The following is a 19,886-nucleotide window of genomic DNA, read 5'->3' as shown; positions in this document are numbered from 1 at the left end:
AAGTACCACTTCTTCTCTTCGCACTGTTTTGGTACTAGTGTGCCAAAGCTTTGGGTGCTGTTTCAACTGATAGAGTTTATTATTGGTTTGGGAGTGCCATAGATCTTTCCACTGCGCGAGACATGCCGTTTGTATGATGCGATTGTAGTCAGAGGCTGGAACATGGATGGAGGTTAAATCAAAAGTTGATGGATTTTTAGCAGATTTGTCAGCGAGTTCGTTCCCCTTTATCCCCGAATGTGCTGGGATCAAGCAAAAGGTCACTGATTGATGACGTTCTTGTATTTGCAGTAGGAGACTTCTGATTTGATCTAACACAGAGTGAACCTTGTAGGAGAAATGTTGCATTGCTGTAATTGAGCTGAGCGAGTCCGTGTATACTATATATTTTACAGATGGGTAGTGAATCAGATTTTCTAAGGCTAATTTGATTGCATGGAGTTCTGCTGAGAAGCTGCTATACTGAGCTGGAAGAGCAGCCGAAATGATTGAAGTGGGAAAAACTGCCGCTGCTCCTACCGCTGAATGTGATTTGGAGCCATCAGTATAGATCGGTAAAAAATCGGCATATTTATGAATATGGCTTGCATGGAGTTGTTTCACATTAATTATTGGTAGGCGATTCTTTCCCCATTCTTGAAGATAAGTATCGCAGGTTAATTGTAGAGGCGGACTCCAAGGTGGTTGAGAGTAATTCATTACTTGTTGCCTGTTGGAAATTGGAACATTCCAACTCTGTGTTATTTCAATTAGGCGTAAGCCTGCTGGTCTTATTCTAGTGGGTTTGTTTCTATCTCTATAGAAATTTTGCAGTGGTGGATTAAAAAGGTATGGCTCAACAGGATGCTGCCAGCAACTTTGTATTCGGGCTGCATACTTAAGAAACAGCGTTTTTCTGCGGAGGTAAAGAGGTGGCTCATTAGCTTCAATATATAAACTATGAATAGGAGAGGTCCTGAACGCCCCAAGTGCAATCCGCAATGCACTATGCTGTATAGGATCTAGCCATCGTAGTATACTCTTACGAGCAGAATCATAGAGTGGAGCACCATAATCCAATCGGGATCTAATAAGTCATCTATATAAAAGCAGCAAAGATGTACAGTCTGCTCCCCAAGACAAGGCAGATAAAGCTCTTAGTATGTTTAGTTTTTTGAGGCAGGAAGTACGTACAAATTTAATGTGCTCAAGGAAATTTAGTTTCCTGTCAAGGATTAATCCTAAGAATCTGATGTTGTTAGTCACTGGAATGGTAAAGTTTGATATATGAAGTTCAGGGTCTGTATGCATTTTTCGTTGATTACAAAAATGGATGGCAACAGTCTTCTGCTGTGATAGGCGATAGCCATTTAACCTTGCCCACCTTTGGACTTTATTCAGGGATATCTGCAGTTGCCGTTCAATGGATCTCATGTTCTGGGAATGGCAAGAAATAGAGAGATCATCAGCATAAAGGTAGGTCTGAACAGCATTTGGAAGTTCTTTTGTGATGGAATCGATTCTAAGGGCGAAAAGGGTTGCACTCAGTACAGACCCTTGTGGCACTCCTTCTTCCTGTGAAAATGTCGCAGAAAGTGAGTTGTGATATCGAACTTGGAATGAACGATTCTGAAGAAAGTTCCTAATGAATATGGGCAGGTTGCCTCGTAAACCAATAGCATAAAGGTCACTGAGAATGCCACGACGCCAGGTAGTATCAAAAGCCTTCTCTATGTCTATGGAAACCATAACAAGATGTTCATTTTTTACAAAGGCATTACGAATTGCAGACTCAGCTTTGATCATGAGATCTAAGGAGGACCTGTTCTTACGAAACCCATGTTGGTGATTACTCATTAGGTGTTCTGTTTCGATGATCCAAACAAGTCGATTATGGATAATTTTTTCGAGTAGTTTACCAAGGCAACTGGAGAGGGAAATTGGTCTGTAACTGTACGGACTGGTAGGATCTTTACCGGGTTTCAAAAAGGCAAGAACTGCTGCATGATGCCAAGAGCTGGGATAAATGTTTTCCAGAAATATTCGGTTATAATAGATCAGCAGTATTTCTAAGTTTTTGTCTCCAAGGTTTTGTAACATGATATAAAATATTCCATCTGGCCCAGCGGCACTGTTGCGTGTTGTTTTAATGGCGTGTAAAAGTTCAGAATATTGAAGAGGCTGGTTATACGGAAGGGAAACTGAGGTTCGAAAGTTGATGGCACGTTGTTCAGTCGTGGTCTTTATTTTCTGGAAATCCGGAGAATAATTTGATGCCGCAGAAACTTCGGCAAAAGTTTTAGCCAAGGCATTTGCTATGTCTTCAGGAGCAGAGAGTTCTTGCCCATTAAACGAAAGAATTGGCGAAGGGGTGGGTGGAAATTTGCCAGAAATCTGCCTAATTTTCTTCCATATTAACCTGGAGTTAGTGTTTCTATTTATGGTAGATGTAAACCGGATCCAAGAATTCTTCTTGGCTTGCCTCTGAATGAGGCGTGCTTTTGCCCTTAATTTCTTGTAGTTGATTAGGTTAGCTGTGGTTGGGGATTTACGAAATAAATTCCATGCTTTATTTTTTAACTTCTTTGCTTTGGTGCATTCTTCATTCCACCAATAGTTAATGTGCCGTTGGAACTGGGTATTCGACAGTGGAATTGAACAGTTAGCTGCAGATAGTAGTTGTGTAGTAATATAATCAGTGGCTTCATCTATCGACTGTGTTCTTATAAATTTCTCATCCAGATTGACAGCTGACTGAAATTTGGCCCAGTTGGCTTGAGAGAACTTCCATTTCTTGCAAGGTTTGGCTACTGGCGGTGGTGCAGTGAGCAAATCACAAATAATCGGAAAATGATCACTGCCCATGGGATGGTCCATAACAGACCATTCCATGATTGGATACAGAATAGGGGAGCATATCGAGAGATCGATTGCAGAAGTTTGTCCAGTTGGTAATTGTATGTGAGTAGGTGCACCGGTATTAAGAATGGTAAAGTTTTGCTTATCTACGAAGGTTTCAATCAGTCGGCCATGACTATCCAGTTTAGTAGATCCCCATAAGGGGTGGTGGTGGCCATTGAAATCCCCCAGGAGACAGATAGGGGAAGGTAGCTGTATTAGCAGGTTTTCAAGATCTTGGTAAGAGAAGGTATGACTTGGTGGAAGATAAATTGATACTAATGTTAACTCAATTTCGGTTACCAAACACACAGCAATGACTTCAATTTCAGTTTTCAAAACAATTTGCTTGGTTGGGGTTTTTGAATTGACCAAGATGGCCACATCCCCACGAGCAGAAGTGGAAGTATTACGATCTTGTCGGTAGATAGAGTAGTTCTTTAAGCTGGCAGAAATTTGGGAAGTTAAATAGGTTTCTTGTATACAGAAACCAACTGGATTGTAGCGATTAATTAAGTCTTGAATATCATTAAAATTGCAACGAAATCCTCTACAATTCCATTGAAGAATATAAGGCATTATTGGTGTTTAGTAAAAGAAGCTGTATCTGACTGTTTTTTTGATGTGACTGTTTTATGGCGTTCAGGTTTCGGTTTGTCTTTTTTGAAGAATGGGCGACCGATGTCCATATCTTCTTCCACATGTATTTCTAAGACTGGGTCTTCCTGTCTGGATGAGTCAATTGTATCCATGGATGTGTCTTGAATATTCATTTTGATGTTTGAACCTCGATTATTTGATGGAGCAGCAGCATTGGTTGGAGGAGTAGGAGAAGGAGATTTCGCTGGTACTGTAAGAGCAGTATTGCTTGCCTGGTTCAACTGTTTCGGGATATTGGACTGTTGCTGGGAGAGAACAGTTCGTGCCCAGTCAGAGATTGAGTTGTTTGAGGGGACTGTAACATCAGTCTGGGTGGCCACTGATTGATATTTTTGTGTGACACTGGCATATGTACGTTTTGTAATACTGGGAGCAATTAATTTTCTCGCTTCTTGAAAGCTTACTTTATTTTCGATTTTATACTTCACAATTTTCTTTTCGGTTTTCCATCTGTCGCATGTCTTAGAATAGGCGGGATGGTTGCCTTTACAGTTAGGACAGCTCATTTCTGTTGCTGAACAGTCATTTTGAGTATGATCGGTGGACCCACATTTGGGACAGACTGGGTTTCCTCTACATGCCGTTTGAGAGTGGCCATACTTTTGGCACTTATAGCATCTCAATGGATTAGGGATGTAGGGTCTAATGCGGCAAAGAAGATAACCTGCTTTTATGGAAGAAGGTAGGTTTGGAGTATTAAAAGTGAGTATAATATTCCTAGTAGATGCCAGTGTGTTGTCCTTTTTAATCATGATTCTTTTTACTGCAATTACATTTTGCTCCTGAAGTTCTTGACATATCTCCTCCTCCGACACATTCAGTAGGTCCCAGCTGGATATAACACCCTTAGAAGTGTTTAGGGTTCCGTGGGGAGAAACTTTTACTGAAATTCCAGCAAAATTTGTAATTTTTAGTAGATGCTCCGAATGTTTCCTGCTGATTGTTTCTATTAGTAGGTCTCCTGATTGCAGTCGCTTGACTGTTTTAGGAGATCCTGCAAGACTTTCGAGATGTTTCTGAATAAGAAACGGAGACAATTTGGTGAGAGGCTGATCCGTAAGTGAATGCATTATGAGAAATGCAGGAAAATCTATGTTTGAAGAGTTGGTCTTAAACCTCTTCGGTTGAGACATGTCATGTTCATTTTCTATGTCTGGCCGAGAACTTGTCGGCTCTAGTGGAGGAAACATATTGTGTTCCATAATTGCTCCTTTTGGCCCTTGGCAGATTAACTGTTCTGCCAAGATTTCCGGCCCCGCCACGGGGAGGCAGGAGCAGTGCCTGGTGTGACCAAGCGAGAAGTAGTAGGGGTTAGTAATAAATATATAAGAAGTAAAGAAAGGTGACTTTCCTTTCCGGCTCTGTAAAGTACTTTTTTAACAAGAGCTGCTACTGAAAAAATAAGTTATTTTAAGGACAGGAACGTAAAAGAACTATAATATCACTTTTGGAAAATCACTCTTTAAGCACAAAGAATTCGCTCAGTCACAATCGCTTGGCACCCGGGGCCATGAATTGCTGAGGAGGCTTCCATCCTGCAGTGGGTTGATAATGGCTGCAGTTTACTTCTTTTTTTTTTTTTTTTTAACTCCACCAACTAGGCTATATAATATGGATAATTTGCACCTAAGAGCAATTAATTTGAAATCAAACTCAGTTGATAATGTTATACAAAGTATGAATAAGCAACTGTATGATTAAAAAAAAAACACCTCTTTGATGTGCATTACAAATTGTTATAGTAGTATTACAAATTATAAAGTATAGCAGTAACCTCCTATATTTTATAACTATACATATTGTAATGAGGTTACATGTTTGTAATCTGAACAAATAACTAAAAAAATAAAATAAACAAAATCTCAATTTTCTGGGGGGTGGGAAAAGAGAGAGAGAGAGAGAGAGAGAGAGAGAGAGAGAGAGCAATAAAAGGGTTTTGAGACACTAAGATAACACAAATGATCAACAAATAAAGTTATTAAAAATAAAAAATTATGATAAAAAGGATACCGAGTCACAGTGGTATAACTGTCCCATCACATACAAAGGAAATGCTATACCTGAAGCCTGTCTAGAGGCTATAAGGTGGCAGCCTCACCACTAGACTTACCCTGCGAAAGGCTGGTAACCTATATGGGGCATTCCAAATACTCGAAATAAGCTCAGAAAAAAAACTGGACGAATCTCAAGGATAACAACCCAGGAAAAGTATATAAGACTACGATTAAGGACATTAAAGTAGCAATCTGGAATGTTAGGGAAATAAATCATAAATTGGATGAATTAATCACGGAATTAGAAAATAGAAATATTGACATAGCAGTCATTACTGAAACAAAAAAGAACAAAGGAAATAGGTAACTTCATAATGATATACTCAGGTGTACCAAATGAAATGTGGGCATCATCGGGAGTTGAAGTTATTATAAGGAAAGAATGGAAAAATAAAATATTAGATTACTCTTGGATATCACCCAGAATGTTGAAATTAAGGCTAAAAATCCTATCATATACAATAACAATCATTGGCATCTATGCACCAGTAGAAGGCAACATTGATGAAACTAGAATTTTATGATGAATTACAAGAGATCATAGACCAAACTAACAAAAAGTGAATACCTCATAATAGCAGGAGATTTTAATGCAAGAGTTGGTGCTCAATCAATAGACATATGTATAGGATCAGAAGGTGAACCCGTGGTCAACAATAATGGAAGATGCTTGATAGACTTCTGCATTTTTAAAAAACTTAAAATCACGAATACTTTTTTCAGACACAAGAATATCCATAAATTCACACAGTAAGCAAGGAACACAAAGTCTATAATAGATTATATTATCATTAATGAAAATTTAAATAACAAAATTAGAGAACTAGAGTATTCAGAGGCAGTGAAATTGACAGTGATCACTACCTAATAGAAAGCACTTTCAAAATAAAAAGAAAATACTCAGTGTCCGTAGATTTTAACGTTCGTAACTTCCCGCCATTATTACACGATACAGAATACCGTAAGGTTTAAGGTAAAACTAGATAGCGAAATACGTAGCAGTGTATTAGAAATCTATTAGGTCAGTATAGTATTATCAATAAAATTTATTAATCTTATTAACTTTCATTGTTAATTAAATTATACTTAAAAGGAATCATGACCCAGACTAGAGCAGCAAAGCAGTGTTCACAGAATAGCCAGAGTGCTGTGGCTTGCGGGAGAACTGAAGGGGGCGATTTTCCCACACATCACAGTCTAAAACAGTACATGATCTAGCCAAGGAGGATGTCTTTGTGTGTGCTAGGTGTAGAGACTGTGAAAAAATTAGGTGCCTCAAACTCTCATAGATGGGCATCTATGAGAGTTTGAGGCGTACGGTAAATGTCCTCGAAGAAATTAATATGAGCAGCCCATCAAGCTCTCAGCTGCCCAACTCAATGCCAGACCTCACTCCTGTGCATCAGGCAACATAACAGCAATCTCCAAGGTAGAATGCACTAGTCAGGGAGACGGGGAATATAGTATGTAAAAAGGATAGCTGGAACAGGACAAGGGTATGTCTGCCAAGGGCAAATGTTGATGACGTTGTAGAGCAGATATCATCTTTTAAGGGCACAAAAGGTGATATTGTTGTACACATTGGCATTAATGACCTTAAGAGTAAGAGATCTGTAGATTTACTTAACAAGTACAGGTCAATGCTGAAAAAAAGTTGAGTTGCAAGTTAGGGTTAAATTTGAAAGTGTCTGCAATTCTGCCCAGACACGATAGGAGGGAGTATATGATGAGAGCCTTGTCAATCAATTTGGCCCTGGAGAAATTGTGCAAGGCTCACGGGGTAGAATTTTTTTCAGTGGTCTGTGCTTGCTAACAGGAGAGACTGCTTCTACAGAAATGGGATACACTTAAATAGAAAGGGTGCAAGAATATTTGCTGATGCTATTGAGGCAGTGTTAGGTGGGTCAGAAAACTGCTAGTTTTGGGGGGGGGGATTCACAGGTTAAAGATTAATGGTAGCTGCAGGCAGAAGCGAAAATGATCCTTGCACTCTTCTGTTGTAATGAGCAGCAGCCTAGAGAGCAAGTTTTTGGGGATTTCAAGAGCCGTTGGGAGTCATCACGGAACAAGTAAATACTTGGGCTGTGTTAGGGTAACTAAGGGTAAGAACAAGTGCATGTATACTTGTATGTACACTAATGCTAGAAGTATAGTAAATAAAGCTGATGAATTTGAAGTGCTGATCAAACTGTCAAAGGCAGATATTGTTGGGATATCAGAGACATGGTGTCACACAGATATAAGGAGTGCAGAATTGGAATTTGGGGAGCACAATGAGTACAGAAAGAACAGATAGGGTAGGAAGGGAGGAGGGTTATGATGTTAGTTAAGAAACACATAAAATCTAAGGAAGTGCATCCAGTCGACAGTGCAATGTTGAGTCTGTTTAGTGCGACATAAACACTGGGAAAGGGAAAATGAGAATAGGAGTATGTTATAGGCCAAATGACGCTGATGAGTACAATGAACAGTTGTGCAGAGAAATAGAATGGGCCAGTAAATCAGAATGTCTTGTAATGGGGGATTTTAACTTTCCAGATATTGATTGGAACTTATGGGTTTGTCACTCACACACTAGCAAGACTTTTGTGGATTTATTGGAGGATTGTTTTCTACAGCAACATGTACGAGTTGCAACCAGAGGGAGTAATATCCTTGATCTGATTATCAGCAGTGATGACGCATGCATTAGGAATTTGCAGATAAAGGAACCACTAGGTGACAGTGATCACCGTGTACTGATGTGGGATTTACTTAAAGATGTAACTATGATCAAGGGTAAAGGGAAGGGTTTTTGTTTTCGTAAAGGTGACTACAGAGGTCTCAGACAGTTTTAAATTCTATACAGTGGGATCAACTGATGATGTTACCAACGGTGAATTCTAAATGGGAAGCTTTCGTGGAATACTTTGATATGTTCCACCTTTGATAGGTGGAACAGGACCTGGGTTCCTTACTGTTTTCAATATTTATGCAAGATATTGAAGAAGTCATATCAGCTTAATATTTAAGTTTACAATGATAAAAATTTTGGTGATCGTTAACAGGAACCAATGTATGCTACTTGAACAAGATGTAACAAAAAATAAGGCAGATGGACTGAGAAGTAGCAGCTGAGGTTTAACATTGATAAATGCAAGGTACCGCACATGGATAACACTAATTCCAGAATAATATACAAATTAGGTCACTGTTTCTCAAAGGGTGTGCCGCGTCACATTAGTGTGCCGCAAAATCTTAAAAAAAAACTAACGTCGTTTTTATTTTAACATCATTGTCCGAATATTTTATTTTGGTTGTAAGAATTGTTTGTATAACACAGATATTATATAAGTATAAATAAAAAAATTGTTAATATTATTTTTCGTTCTATTTATTTAATTTAGAAATTTCTTATTCTATGACTACATAGGTGTGCCGCGAAATTTTTCTTCTTTGGAAAATGTGCCACGAGAGTGAAAAGATTGAGAAACACTGAATTAGGTGGTACCATGTTCTAGGTCAGTGGTTTTCAACTAAGGTGCCACAACAACATTCCAGGGGTGCCAAGTAATTTGGATTTAAGTTACTTAAACTTATCTTTTTTTAAATTTATATATTTATTTCCTTATAAAAAGGTGTACAGTATCTTTTTAATTTTGTGGTGATCTATAATTGATGTTTACTTATTACCTCTATATAAAGAATAAAATTATTATATACTGTATATATATAATTTGCATTATGAAATGTAATTTTTATAATTATATTATTGTAATAACTATCATATAACATATATATATATATATATATATATACACACACACACACAGGGAGAGAATCGGATCTAACAGGCAGAAAATTAAGTATGGGTGCCGAAAAATAAAATAAATTACTTAGGGGTGCCATTATTAAAAAAAGGTTGAAAACCACTGCTCTATGTGGTGGAAAACAAAAAACAACCTAGAGATAATTGTGCAGTCTGACATGGAGTATAGCAGACTGCTAGGATAGTTAATGGAGTTCTGTCAATGAACTTTGAAAGTAGGTACATGGAGGTGATTGACCTGTTGTATATGCTAAATGGCATCTCAAGTACTGCATACAGGTGTGGAAGATGCATTTCAGGAAGGTGTAATGGGTGAAGAGAAGAGCAAGATTAATCAGGGAAGCAAAAAGGTAATCTTACCAAAAGTGACTTCAATTCTGCAAACTAAGCACCTAGAAACCAGGCACCTTTGAGTAGTGTTTAAGTCTTTAAATCCTTACTCTTTCTCAGACAACACACATAAATGGACAAATTTAAACTGACAATGGATTGTGGGACAGAACTGTGAAAATTTGCTTTCAGCTAGAGAGAAAATGATTGTTGAAACAAGCTTCCATCTGGAGTTGTAAAAGTGGATAGTTTGAATATATTTAAGGAAAGGCTAATTAGACAAACTGTTAGAGGAAATGAACAGGTGTTTTTTTTTTTTTTGCTTGATGCTGCATCAACTAGCTTCCTTGTCATTTACCACTACTAATACTGATACTAAAATACACTTAAAGGTGACAATATTCTTCTACTTACCTTCATGTAATTCATCAAGTGCCTTTGTAATCCTATTATATGCATCAAAACAAAATGTATGTGCTAGTGCTACCTAATTAAATAGAAAATTTCGTTAGTATTTCACTTTAATTATAATCAGATAAAATTCTTATGACAATGTTCTGATGCTTTGAAATAATCTAATAATATATTTATTATTATTTTATATTATACTGTGTTTATTTTGAAAACACTGAACAAAAGACATATGACTGTTGAGGCTATCTTGTCTCCTCTTCAGCTATTGAAGTGGCTCTCAAGCTTTTTGGTTGAGGTATTCCCTGGAAGTTCGGCTAGTTCCTCAGGTACACCCGAAGATTATCATAGGTAAAGAACGCTAAGAAAGGGGATTTTTTTTTTTTCATGTGTGTACTGCATTATAGCAGACCCAAAAAATAATTGCTACAGTTAAAATTTTAAACTAAAAAAATTAAGTATTATTTAGACTCCGAATTAAAAAATAGACATACTCAGCGAATCCATTTAGAGACCTGCTGCGGAAGATTTTCAGCAATTTTGCTGAAATTAGGTGTCAAAGCTGATAACTGACAATGTCTGCTGAAGCATCAAATATGTTTCTCTTTTTTGAGTGTCAGTATTTGACAAACCCATGTAAATATACAGTTTGTTGCAGTAAAATAAAACAATGTAGCAGTAGTAGTAGTAATAATCACAAATGACACAAGAGAGCAAGCTTATATAGCATCAGCCAAAAAAAAAAAAAAAACAGAGTTCACCCATCCATACTCTACAAGAATTTGCCTAGTTCTCCCTTTAATTTATTCAAGCCACCCACTTTCATAACAATAGATGGAAGTTTGTCCCAACAATCAACCAATGGTTGAACTTCTGCACATCTATCCTGAAACCATTCTTCCTCAATTTGAATTTATTCACTCTTATGTGTAGTCTGAGCAAGAGGAAGAATGCCATCAACATTTAGCTTACTCAATCCATTCAAGGCCTTAAACCTTAATCAGCTCTTCCCACATATGCCTAGTCTCTAGATGTTGCAATTTGCAGAAATGAAGCCTTTCTAGGTAAGAGCACCCTTTTGTTCCCTTCACTAACCTGGTTGCCCTTCTCTGCACCCATTCTGGCAGATCTACATCCTTCCTAAAGTGAGGCCTCCAGACTGTATACAGTACTCAAGATATGACCTAACTATGGACTTATAAAGGATAATTACCTCCTTATCCTTGCTAGCAAAGTTTCTGTATATCACTGACAAAACCCATGGGCTGTCCAGGCTGCATGTCTGCACAGCCCAGAGAATTTCATATCTGACTGCACAGTTACCCCCTGGTCTTTTTTCATTCTCCTGTACCCTCAGTGTAATACCACAAAGTTGATAAGTTACTCAATATAGATGGTCAGTGCAATGTTGAGTCAGTTTAGTGTGACATAAGCAGTCGGAAAGCAAAAATGAGAGTAGGAGTGTGTTATAGGCCTAATGACCCTGACGTGTAAACAAACAACTGTACAGAGAAATGGAGTAGGCCAGTAAATCAAATTGTCTTATAATGGGGGATTTTAACTTCCCAGATATTGACTGGAAATTGTGGGATGGTCACTCGCACACTAGCAAGACTTTTGTGGATTTACTGGATGATTGTTTTCTACAGCAACATGTTAGAGAGGCAACCAGAGAGGGTAATACTTTTGATCTGGTTATAAGCAGTGATTATTCATGCAGTAAGTATTTGCAGATAAAGGAACCACTAGGTGGTAGGGATCACATTGTACTGATGTGGAATTTTCTTAAAAACGTAACTACTATCAGGGGTAGAGGGAAGAGTTTTTGCTTTCGTAGAGGTGACTAGTCTCAGTCAGTTTTTGAATTCTGTACAATGGGACCAACTGATGATGTTTCCAAAAGCAAATTCTCAAAGGGAGTAATCATGGAAGCAATCAAGGAAGTAATCATGGAAGCTACTAGGCTTTCCACACCAATTAAGAATGGGATCTAAATGGATGTCAGATGAACTTAAGAGATTTGTGGCACAGAAGAAAAATGCATGGAATGTATATACAGTAATACCCCGACTTACGCGAACTCGGAGTTACACGGTTCTTGATTTTTTTCATTTAGCAACACTGCCGCCCACTATCTTCAAGGTCGTTTTTCATATGTTATCGATATACGGTGCGACGGCGGAGAGTGAGAGCGAAAGATGAACATAATTCAACTTTACTGCGCATGAGCTGCACACATATACAAGAATTTGTATTCCAACTGTCATATTTATATGTGTGCATTCGAATTTCGTGCTCAACGTTTGTTGGAAATTACATCGTTTTCAAGAGAGAAATGGATTGCGTCGGTCGAGCCGTATACAGTCAGTCCTCGTGTAACACGTGTTTGCACTACACGAATTCGATCATACACTATTTATAAATACGGTAACGATATCTTATAATATAACACGAACCGAATTGGCTTACAGTATGCACGATTCGCCTTTGTGTTTACAAGAAATGGCAGTCGAACGCAGAATCACACCAACCGAACGCAACACGATAGGAATGAAGAGAAGATTCTGAAAATGTATTTGTTTTAGGGGAAACACATTTCACCATAATAACGTAAAACCAACACAATTCCAGCTATCGGTATAATCGCAAATGCAATTAGATCGAGTTTACTACCAGTTTACAACAGATTCCACTAGCAGAAACGCAACTGGATTTTTATTGTTTTGTGGTAGTAACCCCTAGAAATGTGAGGTGTTAATACGGTGTTGTTAATTCAGTTGCTACATGCGCGCAGCTTTGTTTATGTGTATCAAGGGTGCCTCCTCATTTTGTAATTGTGCTTTATTCCCTAAAAATGAGTAAAATACTTAAAAGGTGTGAAATGGAAGCGTACTGGTGAAGACACTGCAGAAAAAGAAAAGCAATTATCGATAAACAGAGGCAGACTGGGTCAAAAATTCTTACCCGGGAAAATTTATAGTGGCCTCATACTATGGTTTATGGCCAAAATCACACAGGCCCACCGGGTTTCCCTGGTAAGGCTTATGGCCAGTCCGCCTCTGTCGATAGAAAAAAAATATGAAATTGTGAAACGCTTTGAGCGAAATGAAAGACCATGTGATATTGCACGTGCTACAGGCCTAAATCAGGAAATGGCGAAAAGCACATGACAACTGCAAACTTGACAGAAGGTCTCGGCTCAATTGAAAAGGGCTTAAAAATTTTAGAAAACAGACTACAACGAAGAACGCGTTATAGCTACAAAGCAAGGAATGAAAAAATTATTAGCTTGCTACGAAGAAATTCTGCGTGAAAAAAAGAAGTCTCTGTGTCGTCAGACGAATTTGTTAGATTTTATGAAGCCATCGACATCGAAATAACTTTTTTACGTAAGTCATTTATTTTTTTAATATATATTTTGTATTAATATGTATAAAGAACTGCAATTTTATTAATATTTTTCTTCTAAACTAGTGTTTTTGTTAGTCCTTGATCCCAATTAAACAAAATTTATATGTATTTATATGCAAAGTTCTACCCCGACTTACGCAAATTCGACTTAAGCGATTTTCGTCGGACCCACCTATCGCGTAACTTCGGGGTATTACTGTATATTATCAGGCGACACAGAAGCCTATAGTAGATATAAGATAGTCTGTAATCAAGTCATGAAGGAGGTTAGGCAAGTGAAGGCAGATTACGAGAAATCTTAGGGAACGGATGCTAAGAAAAACAGCAAGAACTTCTTTAGTTATATAAACTCTAGTAAGAAGGGGATGAATCAGATTGGTCCATTTCATATCGATGATTCAACTGTTGATGATCCTGCTCAGATAGCTGACAATCTGAATGAGTATTTTGCATCTACATTCACACATGAGGAGTTATTAAAGAAGAATGCCAGACGTTTATCAAACTGGAACACGGTGCTAATGATTTTGTAGTAACTGAGAACAAAGTGGAGGAGAAATTCTTGAAGTTAAACATAAGAGAGGCACCTGGGGTGAATGGGATCTATTCAGTTAATAATTGAAACACAGCATGGGTTTATTAAGAGAAAATCTTGTCTAACAAATTTGATTGGATACTATGATGCGGTTACAAAGGAACTGGATGCAAAAAACGATTTTGATATCATATACTCTGATTTCAGGAAAGCTTTTGACACTGTTGTGCATGGAAGACTACGGTACAAATTGGAGAAATATGGTATTATGGGCAAGATTCTGCAATGGATAAAAAAGGGTGGTTGAGTGGGAGAAGACAGAGAGTGGTAAACAGTGGACGCTGCTCTTTGTGAACTAATGTTATTAGAGTAGTCTCCCAGATTTGGCATTGGGGCCACTGTTTTGTATATTTATCAATGATATTGATGAAGGTATATCAGGCTTAATGTCAAAGTTTTCAGATGATACAAAGGTTGGCAGGGTTCTTAATGACAGTAATGGCAGTGTGCTACTGCAACAGGATCTAGAGAAGTAATGGATGGGCAGAGAACAGGCAACTGAAGTTTAGCATTGACAAATGCAAAGTACTGCGTATGGGTAGAAGTAACTCCAGAGAAACATACCAAATGTGTGGCACAACACTTAGGGCAGTAGAAAATGAAAAAGACCTGGGAGTAATTGTGCAGTCAGATATGAAATTTTGAGAGCGGTGCAGACAGGCTGCCAGACCAGGTCATGGGGTATTGTCAATGATATACAGGCATTTTCCTAGTAGGGAAAAGGAGGTGATTATCCCTTTGTATAAGGCAATGATCAGGCCATGCCTTGAGTACTGCGCACAAGTTTGAAGACATCATTTTAGGAAGGATGCAAAGTTGCTTGAGCAAGTACTGAGAAGGGCAACAAGATTGGTGAGGGGAACGAAGGGGTCCTCTCTTACCAAGAAAGGCTTAAGTTCTGCAAATTTCATTGTCTGGAGACTACGCACCCGTGAGGTGATCTGATTGAGGTGTATAAGGCCTTGAATAGGTTGATTAGGCTCAATTCTGATGAGATTCTTCCTCTTGCTCAGATTACAAACCTGAGGGAGCATAAATTCAAATTGAGCAAAGAAAGTTGTAGAATGATGTGTGGAAATTTGCCTTTAGTCAGTGGGTAGTTGATTGCGGTAACAAATTTCCATCTGTTTTTGTGGTAGTTGCTAGTTTAAATAAATTCAAGGAGGAACTGGACAAACGTTTAAAGGCAATAGATGTGCGAAATGTTTTTTTTTTTTTTTTTTTTTGGCTAAGGCTATATAAGTTTGCTTTCTAGCAGTACATACTTCCTCCACTGCTATTACTCTGGAGTTGCTTCTATCCATGTGCAGTACCTTACATTTGTCAATTTTATATTTGAACTGCCATTTAGCATTAGTAGAAGCATATGATGCAAGAAAGCAAGCTTATGTAGCATCAGCCAAAAAAAATCCCCTCCCATTTCATCACCCCATTCGTTTGAAATGTCTGTCCATCTCAGCCTTAAATTTGTTTAGGCTATTAGCTTCCACAACAAAAGAGGGAAGCCTGTTCCATCAATCAATTACCTGCTGAAGGCAGGTAATTGATTGATGGAACAGGCTAAAGACAAATTTCCACACATCTATTCTACGCCTATCTTTCTTCAATTTTAAAATGTGCCCCCTCAGGTTCTTAGTCTGAGCAAGATGAAGAATCCCATCAGCATTCAGCTTGCTCAACCCATTCAAGGCCTTATATGCCTCAATCAGATCACCTCGCAGGTGCCTACTCTCCAGGCGCTGCAATTTGCAGAACTTAAGCCTTTCTTGGTAAGAGCACCCCTTTGTTCCCCTCACCAATCTTGTTGCCCTTCTTTGTACACGTTCTAGGAAGTCTACATGAGGCCTCCAGACCTCATGTAGAGGCGTTCTAGGAAGTCTACATGAGGCCTCCAGACCTAAAATGAGGCCTCCAGACCTGTACACAATACTCTAGGTGTGGCCTGACCATTGCCTTGTATAACGGGATTATCACCTCCCCGTTCCTGCTAGCAAAATTCCTATATATCATTGACAAGACTCCATGATCGCCTTGGCAGCCTGTCTGTACTGCTCAGCGAACTTCATATTGGCTGTACAATTACACCCCCAAGTCTTTTTCACTTTACACTTCCCTGAGTGTAGTACTACCCAGTTGGTACATTTCTCTTCGGTTATTGCTACCCACATACAGTACTTTGCATTTGTAAATGTTCAACTCCAGTTGCCACATCTCAGCCCATTTTCCCAACTTATCTAGATCCAGCTGGAGTAGCATACTGTCATTACTGTCGTTAACAACCCTGCCAAACTTTGTATCTTCTTCAAACTTGGAAATTAAACCTGATACCTCCTTCATCAATATCATTGATAAATATACAAAACAACAATGGCCGAACACCGAACCCTGAGGAACTCCACTAATAACAATTGTCCACGAATAGGAGTGTCCATTGATTACCACTCTCTGTTGTCTCCCACTCAACCATCCCTTTATTCATTGTAACAGCTTACCCTTGATGCCATACCTCTCCAATTTGTACAGCAGTCTTCCATGTGCAACAGTATCAAAAGCTTTCCTGAAATCCAAGTATATGATATCAAAATTATTTTTGGCATTCAGTTCCTTTGTGACCACATCATAGTAAGCAATCAAATTGGTCAGACAAGACCTTCCTTTGACAAACCCATGCTGTGTCTTAACTATTACTGAAGTCTTGTCTAGATGATTCTGCAATGCTTCTTTAACCAGTGATTCCATTATTTTCCCTGGAACACAAGTTAAACTAACTGGTCTGTAATTACTCGTGTCACAATTCGATGCCCCTTTGTGAATTGGGGATACATTTGCAAACCTCCAGTCCATGGGGACCTGCCACAAAGTCCAAGGAAGCTCTCATAATTATGGCTAAGGGTTTGCTTGCTTCCTTTGCTGCCTCCATTAATATAACTGGATAGATCCCATCCACCCCAGGTGCCTTCCTTATGTTTAACTTCAACAATTTCTCCTCCACTTTGCTCTCGGTTATTACAAAATCACTTAGCTCCCTGTTAGTGTTTGATAAACCTCTGGCACTCCCCTCATTAAATAACTCCTCATGTGTGAATGTAGATGCAAATACTCATTCAGTTTATCAGCTATCTGAGCATGATCATCAATAGTCAACCGATCTATATTAAACAGCAAGGACTTCTTTACTTGTATAAATTCTAAAGGAAGGGGTTGAATCAGATTGGTCCACTTGATATCAATGGTTCGATTGTTGATGATCCTGTTCAGATAGCTGATAATCTGAATGAATATTTTGCATCTACATTCACATATGAGCAGTTATTAAGGGAGAAAAATTCCAGAAGTTTATCAAACTGTAACAGGGTGCTTAATGATTTTGTAATAACTGAGAGCAAAGTGGAGGAGAAATTGTTGAAGTTAAACATAAGAAAGGGAACCTGGAGTGGGTGGGATCTATCCAGTGATATTAAAGGAGGTGGCAGAGGAAGTAAGCAAACCCTTAGCCATAATTATGAGCTCTTTAAATAATTCCAACATCAATACATTGTGATCGCTGTTGCCCAGTGGTTCCTTTATCTGCAGATTCTTAATGCATGATGAATCATTACTGATAATCAGATAAAGAGTATTACTCCCTCGGGTTGTCTCTCGAACATGTAGCTGTAGAAAACAGGTCATCCAATAAATCCACAAAAGTCTTGCTAATGTGCGAGTGACCAATCCAAAAGTTCCAGTCTATATCTGGAAAGTTAAAATCTCCCATTATAAGACATTCTGATTTACTGGCCCACTCTATTTCTCTGCACAATTGCTCATTATACTCATCAGGCCTATAACAAACACACCTACTCTCGTTTTTCCTTTCCCAATGCTTATTTTACACCAAACGGACCTCAACACTGCATTGTCCACTCGTGTCAACTGGATGCACTTCCTTAGATTTTATGTGTTTCTTAACTAACAGCATAACCCTTCCTATACACATTGTACTCCCCAAATAACAACTCTGCACTGTCTATATCTGTGTGACACCACGTCTCTAATATCCAAACAATATCTGCTTTCGATGTCTTGACTAGCACTTCAAGCTCATCAAATTTATTAACTATACGCCTAGCATTGGTGTACATGCAAGTATATATGCACCTGTTCCTGTTCCTAGCCACCCTAACACAGCCCATGTATTTACTTGTTCCACCATGACTCCTAGCAGTCCTGGAAATCTCCATTACCTTGCTTTCCAGTCTGCTGCCCATTCTAATAGAAAATTTCTCAGCCCATTCACCCAATTTTCCCATCTTGTTGCAGTAGTTCTCCCTGATTACTGTCATTAGCATTAATAGAGGCATATGATGCAAAAAGCAAGCTTATACATCATCAGTCAAAAAAAAAAAAAAAAAAACAACACAAATTTCCACACATCTATTTTACAACTGTCTTTCCTCAAATTGTCTACAACTGTCTTATCCTCAATTTGAATTTATGCCCTCTTAGGTTCATAATCCTGATGGAAGAATCCCATCAGAATTCAGCATGCTCAACCCATTCAAGGCCTTATACACCTCAATCAGATCCCTTTGCAGTGCTTAGTCTCCAGCCACTGCAATTTTCAGAGCTTAAGCATTTCTTGGTAGGAGAAATGCTTAAGCTCTGTTCCTTTTGCAACCCTTTGTTCCCTTCACCAATCTCGTTGCCCTTCTCTGTACTAGTCCCAGCAGCTCTAAATCCTTCCTAAAATGAGCCCTCCAGACCTGTATACAATGCTCAAGGTGTGGCCTGACTATTGTCTTACAGAAGGAGATAATCACCTCCTTATCCCTGCTGGAAAATTCCTATATATCATTGACAAAACTCCATTACCCTCAGGCCTTTTTTTTTCTCCACTAACCTGAGTTTAGTACCACACAGTCGATATGCCACTCTGGGGTTAATGCTACCCATATGCAGTACTTTACATCTGTTACTGTTAAAATTCAGTTGCCACCTCTCATCCTGTCTGCTCAAATTTTCTAGTTGCTGTTGCAGTATCGTACTGTCATTAGTGTCATTAGCAACACTGTCTACCTTAGTACTGTCTGCAAACTTGGATATTAAACCTGATATACCTTCATCAATATCGTTAATAAATACAGAAAACAACAATGGGCCCAACATCAAACCCCGGGGGACGCCACTAATAACATTAGTCCACAAAGAGCAGTGTCCATTGATTACCACTCTGTTTTCTCCCACTCACCCTCCCTTTGTCCATAGCAGAAATTTTCCCTTAATGCCATACTGCTCCAATTCGTACAGTAGTCTTCCATGTGGAACGGTATCAAAAGGTTTCCTCAAATCCAATTTTTTGCATCCAGTTCCTTTGTGACTGCATCATATATCCAATCAAATCGGTCAGACAAGACTTTCCCTTAACAAACCCATGCTGTGTCTGAACTGTAACTGCAGTCTTGTCTAGATGGTCTTGCATTACTTTGTTAAACAGACTCCATTAATTTCCCCAGAACAGAAGTAAACTAACAAGTCTTTAATTACTTGCCCCTCTTTGACCTATCTTTATGAATTGGTGACACCTTTGCACATCTCCAGTCCATGAGGATTCCCCCCCCACCCCCAAGTCCAAAGAAGCTCTCATAATTATGGCTAAGGGTCTGCTTACTTCCTTTGCTGCCTCTTTTAATATAACTGGATAGATTCCATCTACCCCAGATGCTTTTCTAATGTTTAACTTCAACAATTTCCCCCCCACATA

General features: G+C 38.6%; 1 protein-coding gene across 1 annotated transcript in view; it reads right to left on the bottom strand.

Moving 5' to 3' along the window:
• LOC150086747 (complex I assembly factor ACAD9, mitochondrial-like) overlaps window positions 1–19,886 on the bottom strand; it is a 216,665-nt gene that overhangs the window by 10,351 nt on the left and 186,428 nt on the right. The window contains exon 17 of the mRNA XM_090371556.1: window positions 10,144–10,216. Coding sequence (XP_090227682.1) covers window positions 10,144–10,216 — 73 coding nt within the window. The remainder of the gene's footprint in view (window positions 1–10,143; window positions 10,217–19,886) is intronic.

Source organism: Mastigoproctus giganteus, chromosome 4 (assembly GCF_048544385.1).
Source record: "Mastigoproctus giganteus isolate SK-2022 chromosome 4, ASM4854438v1, whole genome shotgun sequence".
Taxonomy (NCBI): Eukaryota; Metazoa; Arthropoda; class Arachnida; order Uropygi; family Thelyphonidae; genus Mastigoproctus; species Mastigoproctus giganteus.
The sequence above is the reverse complement of the archived record's forward strand: the minus strand, read 5'-3'. Positions and strand labels throughout refer to the sequence as shown.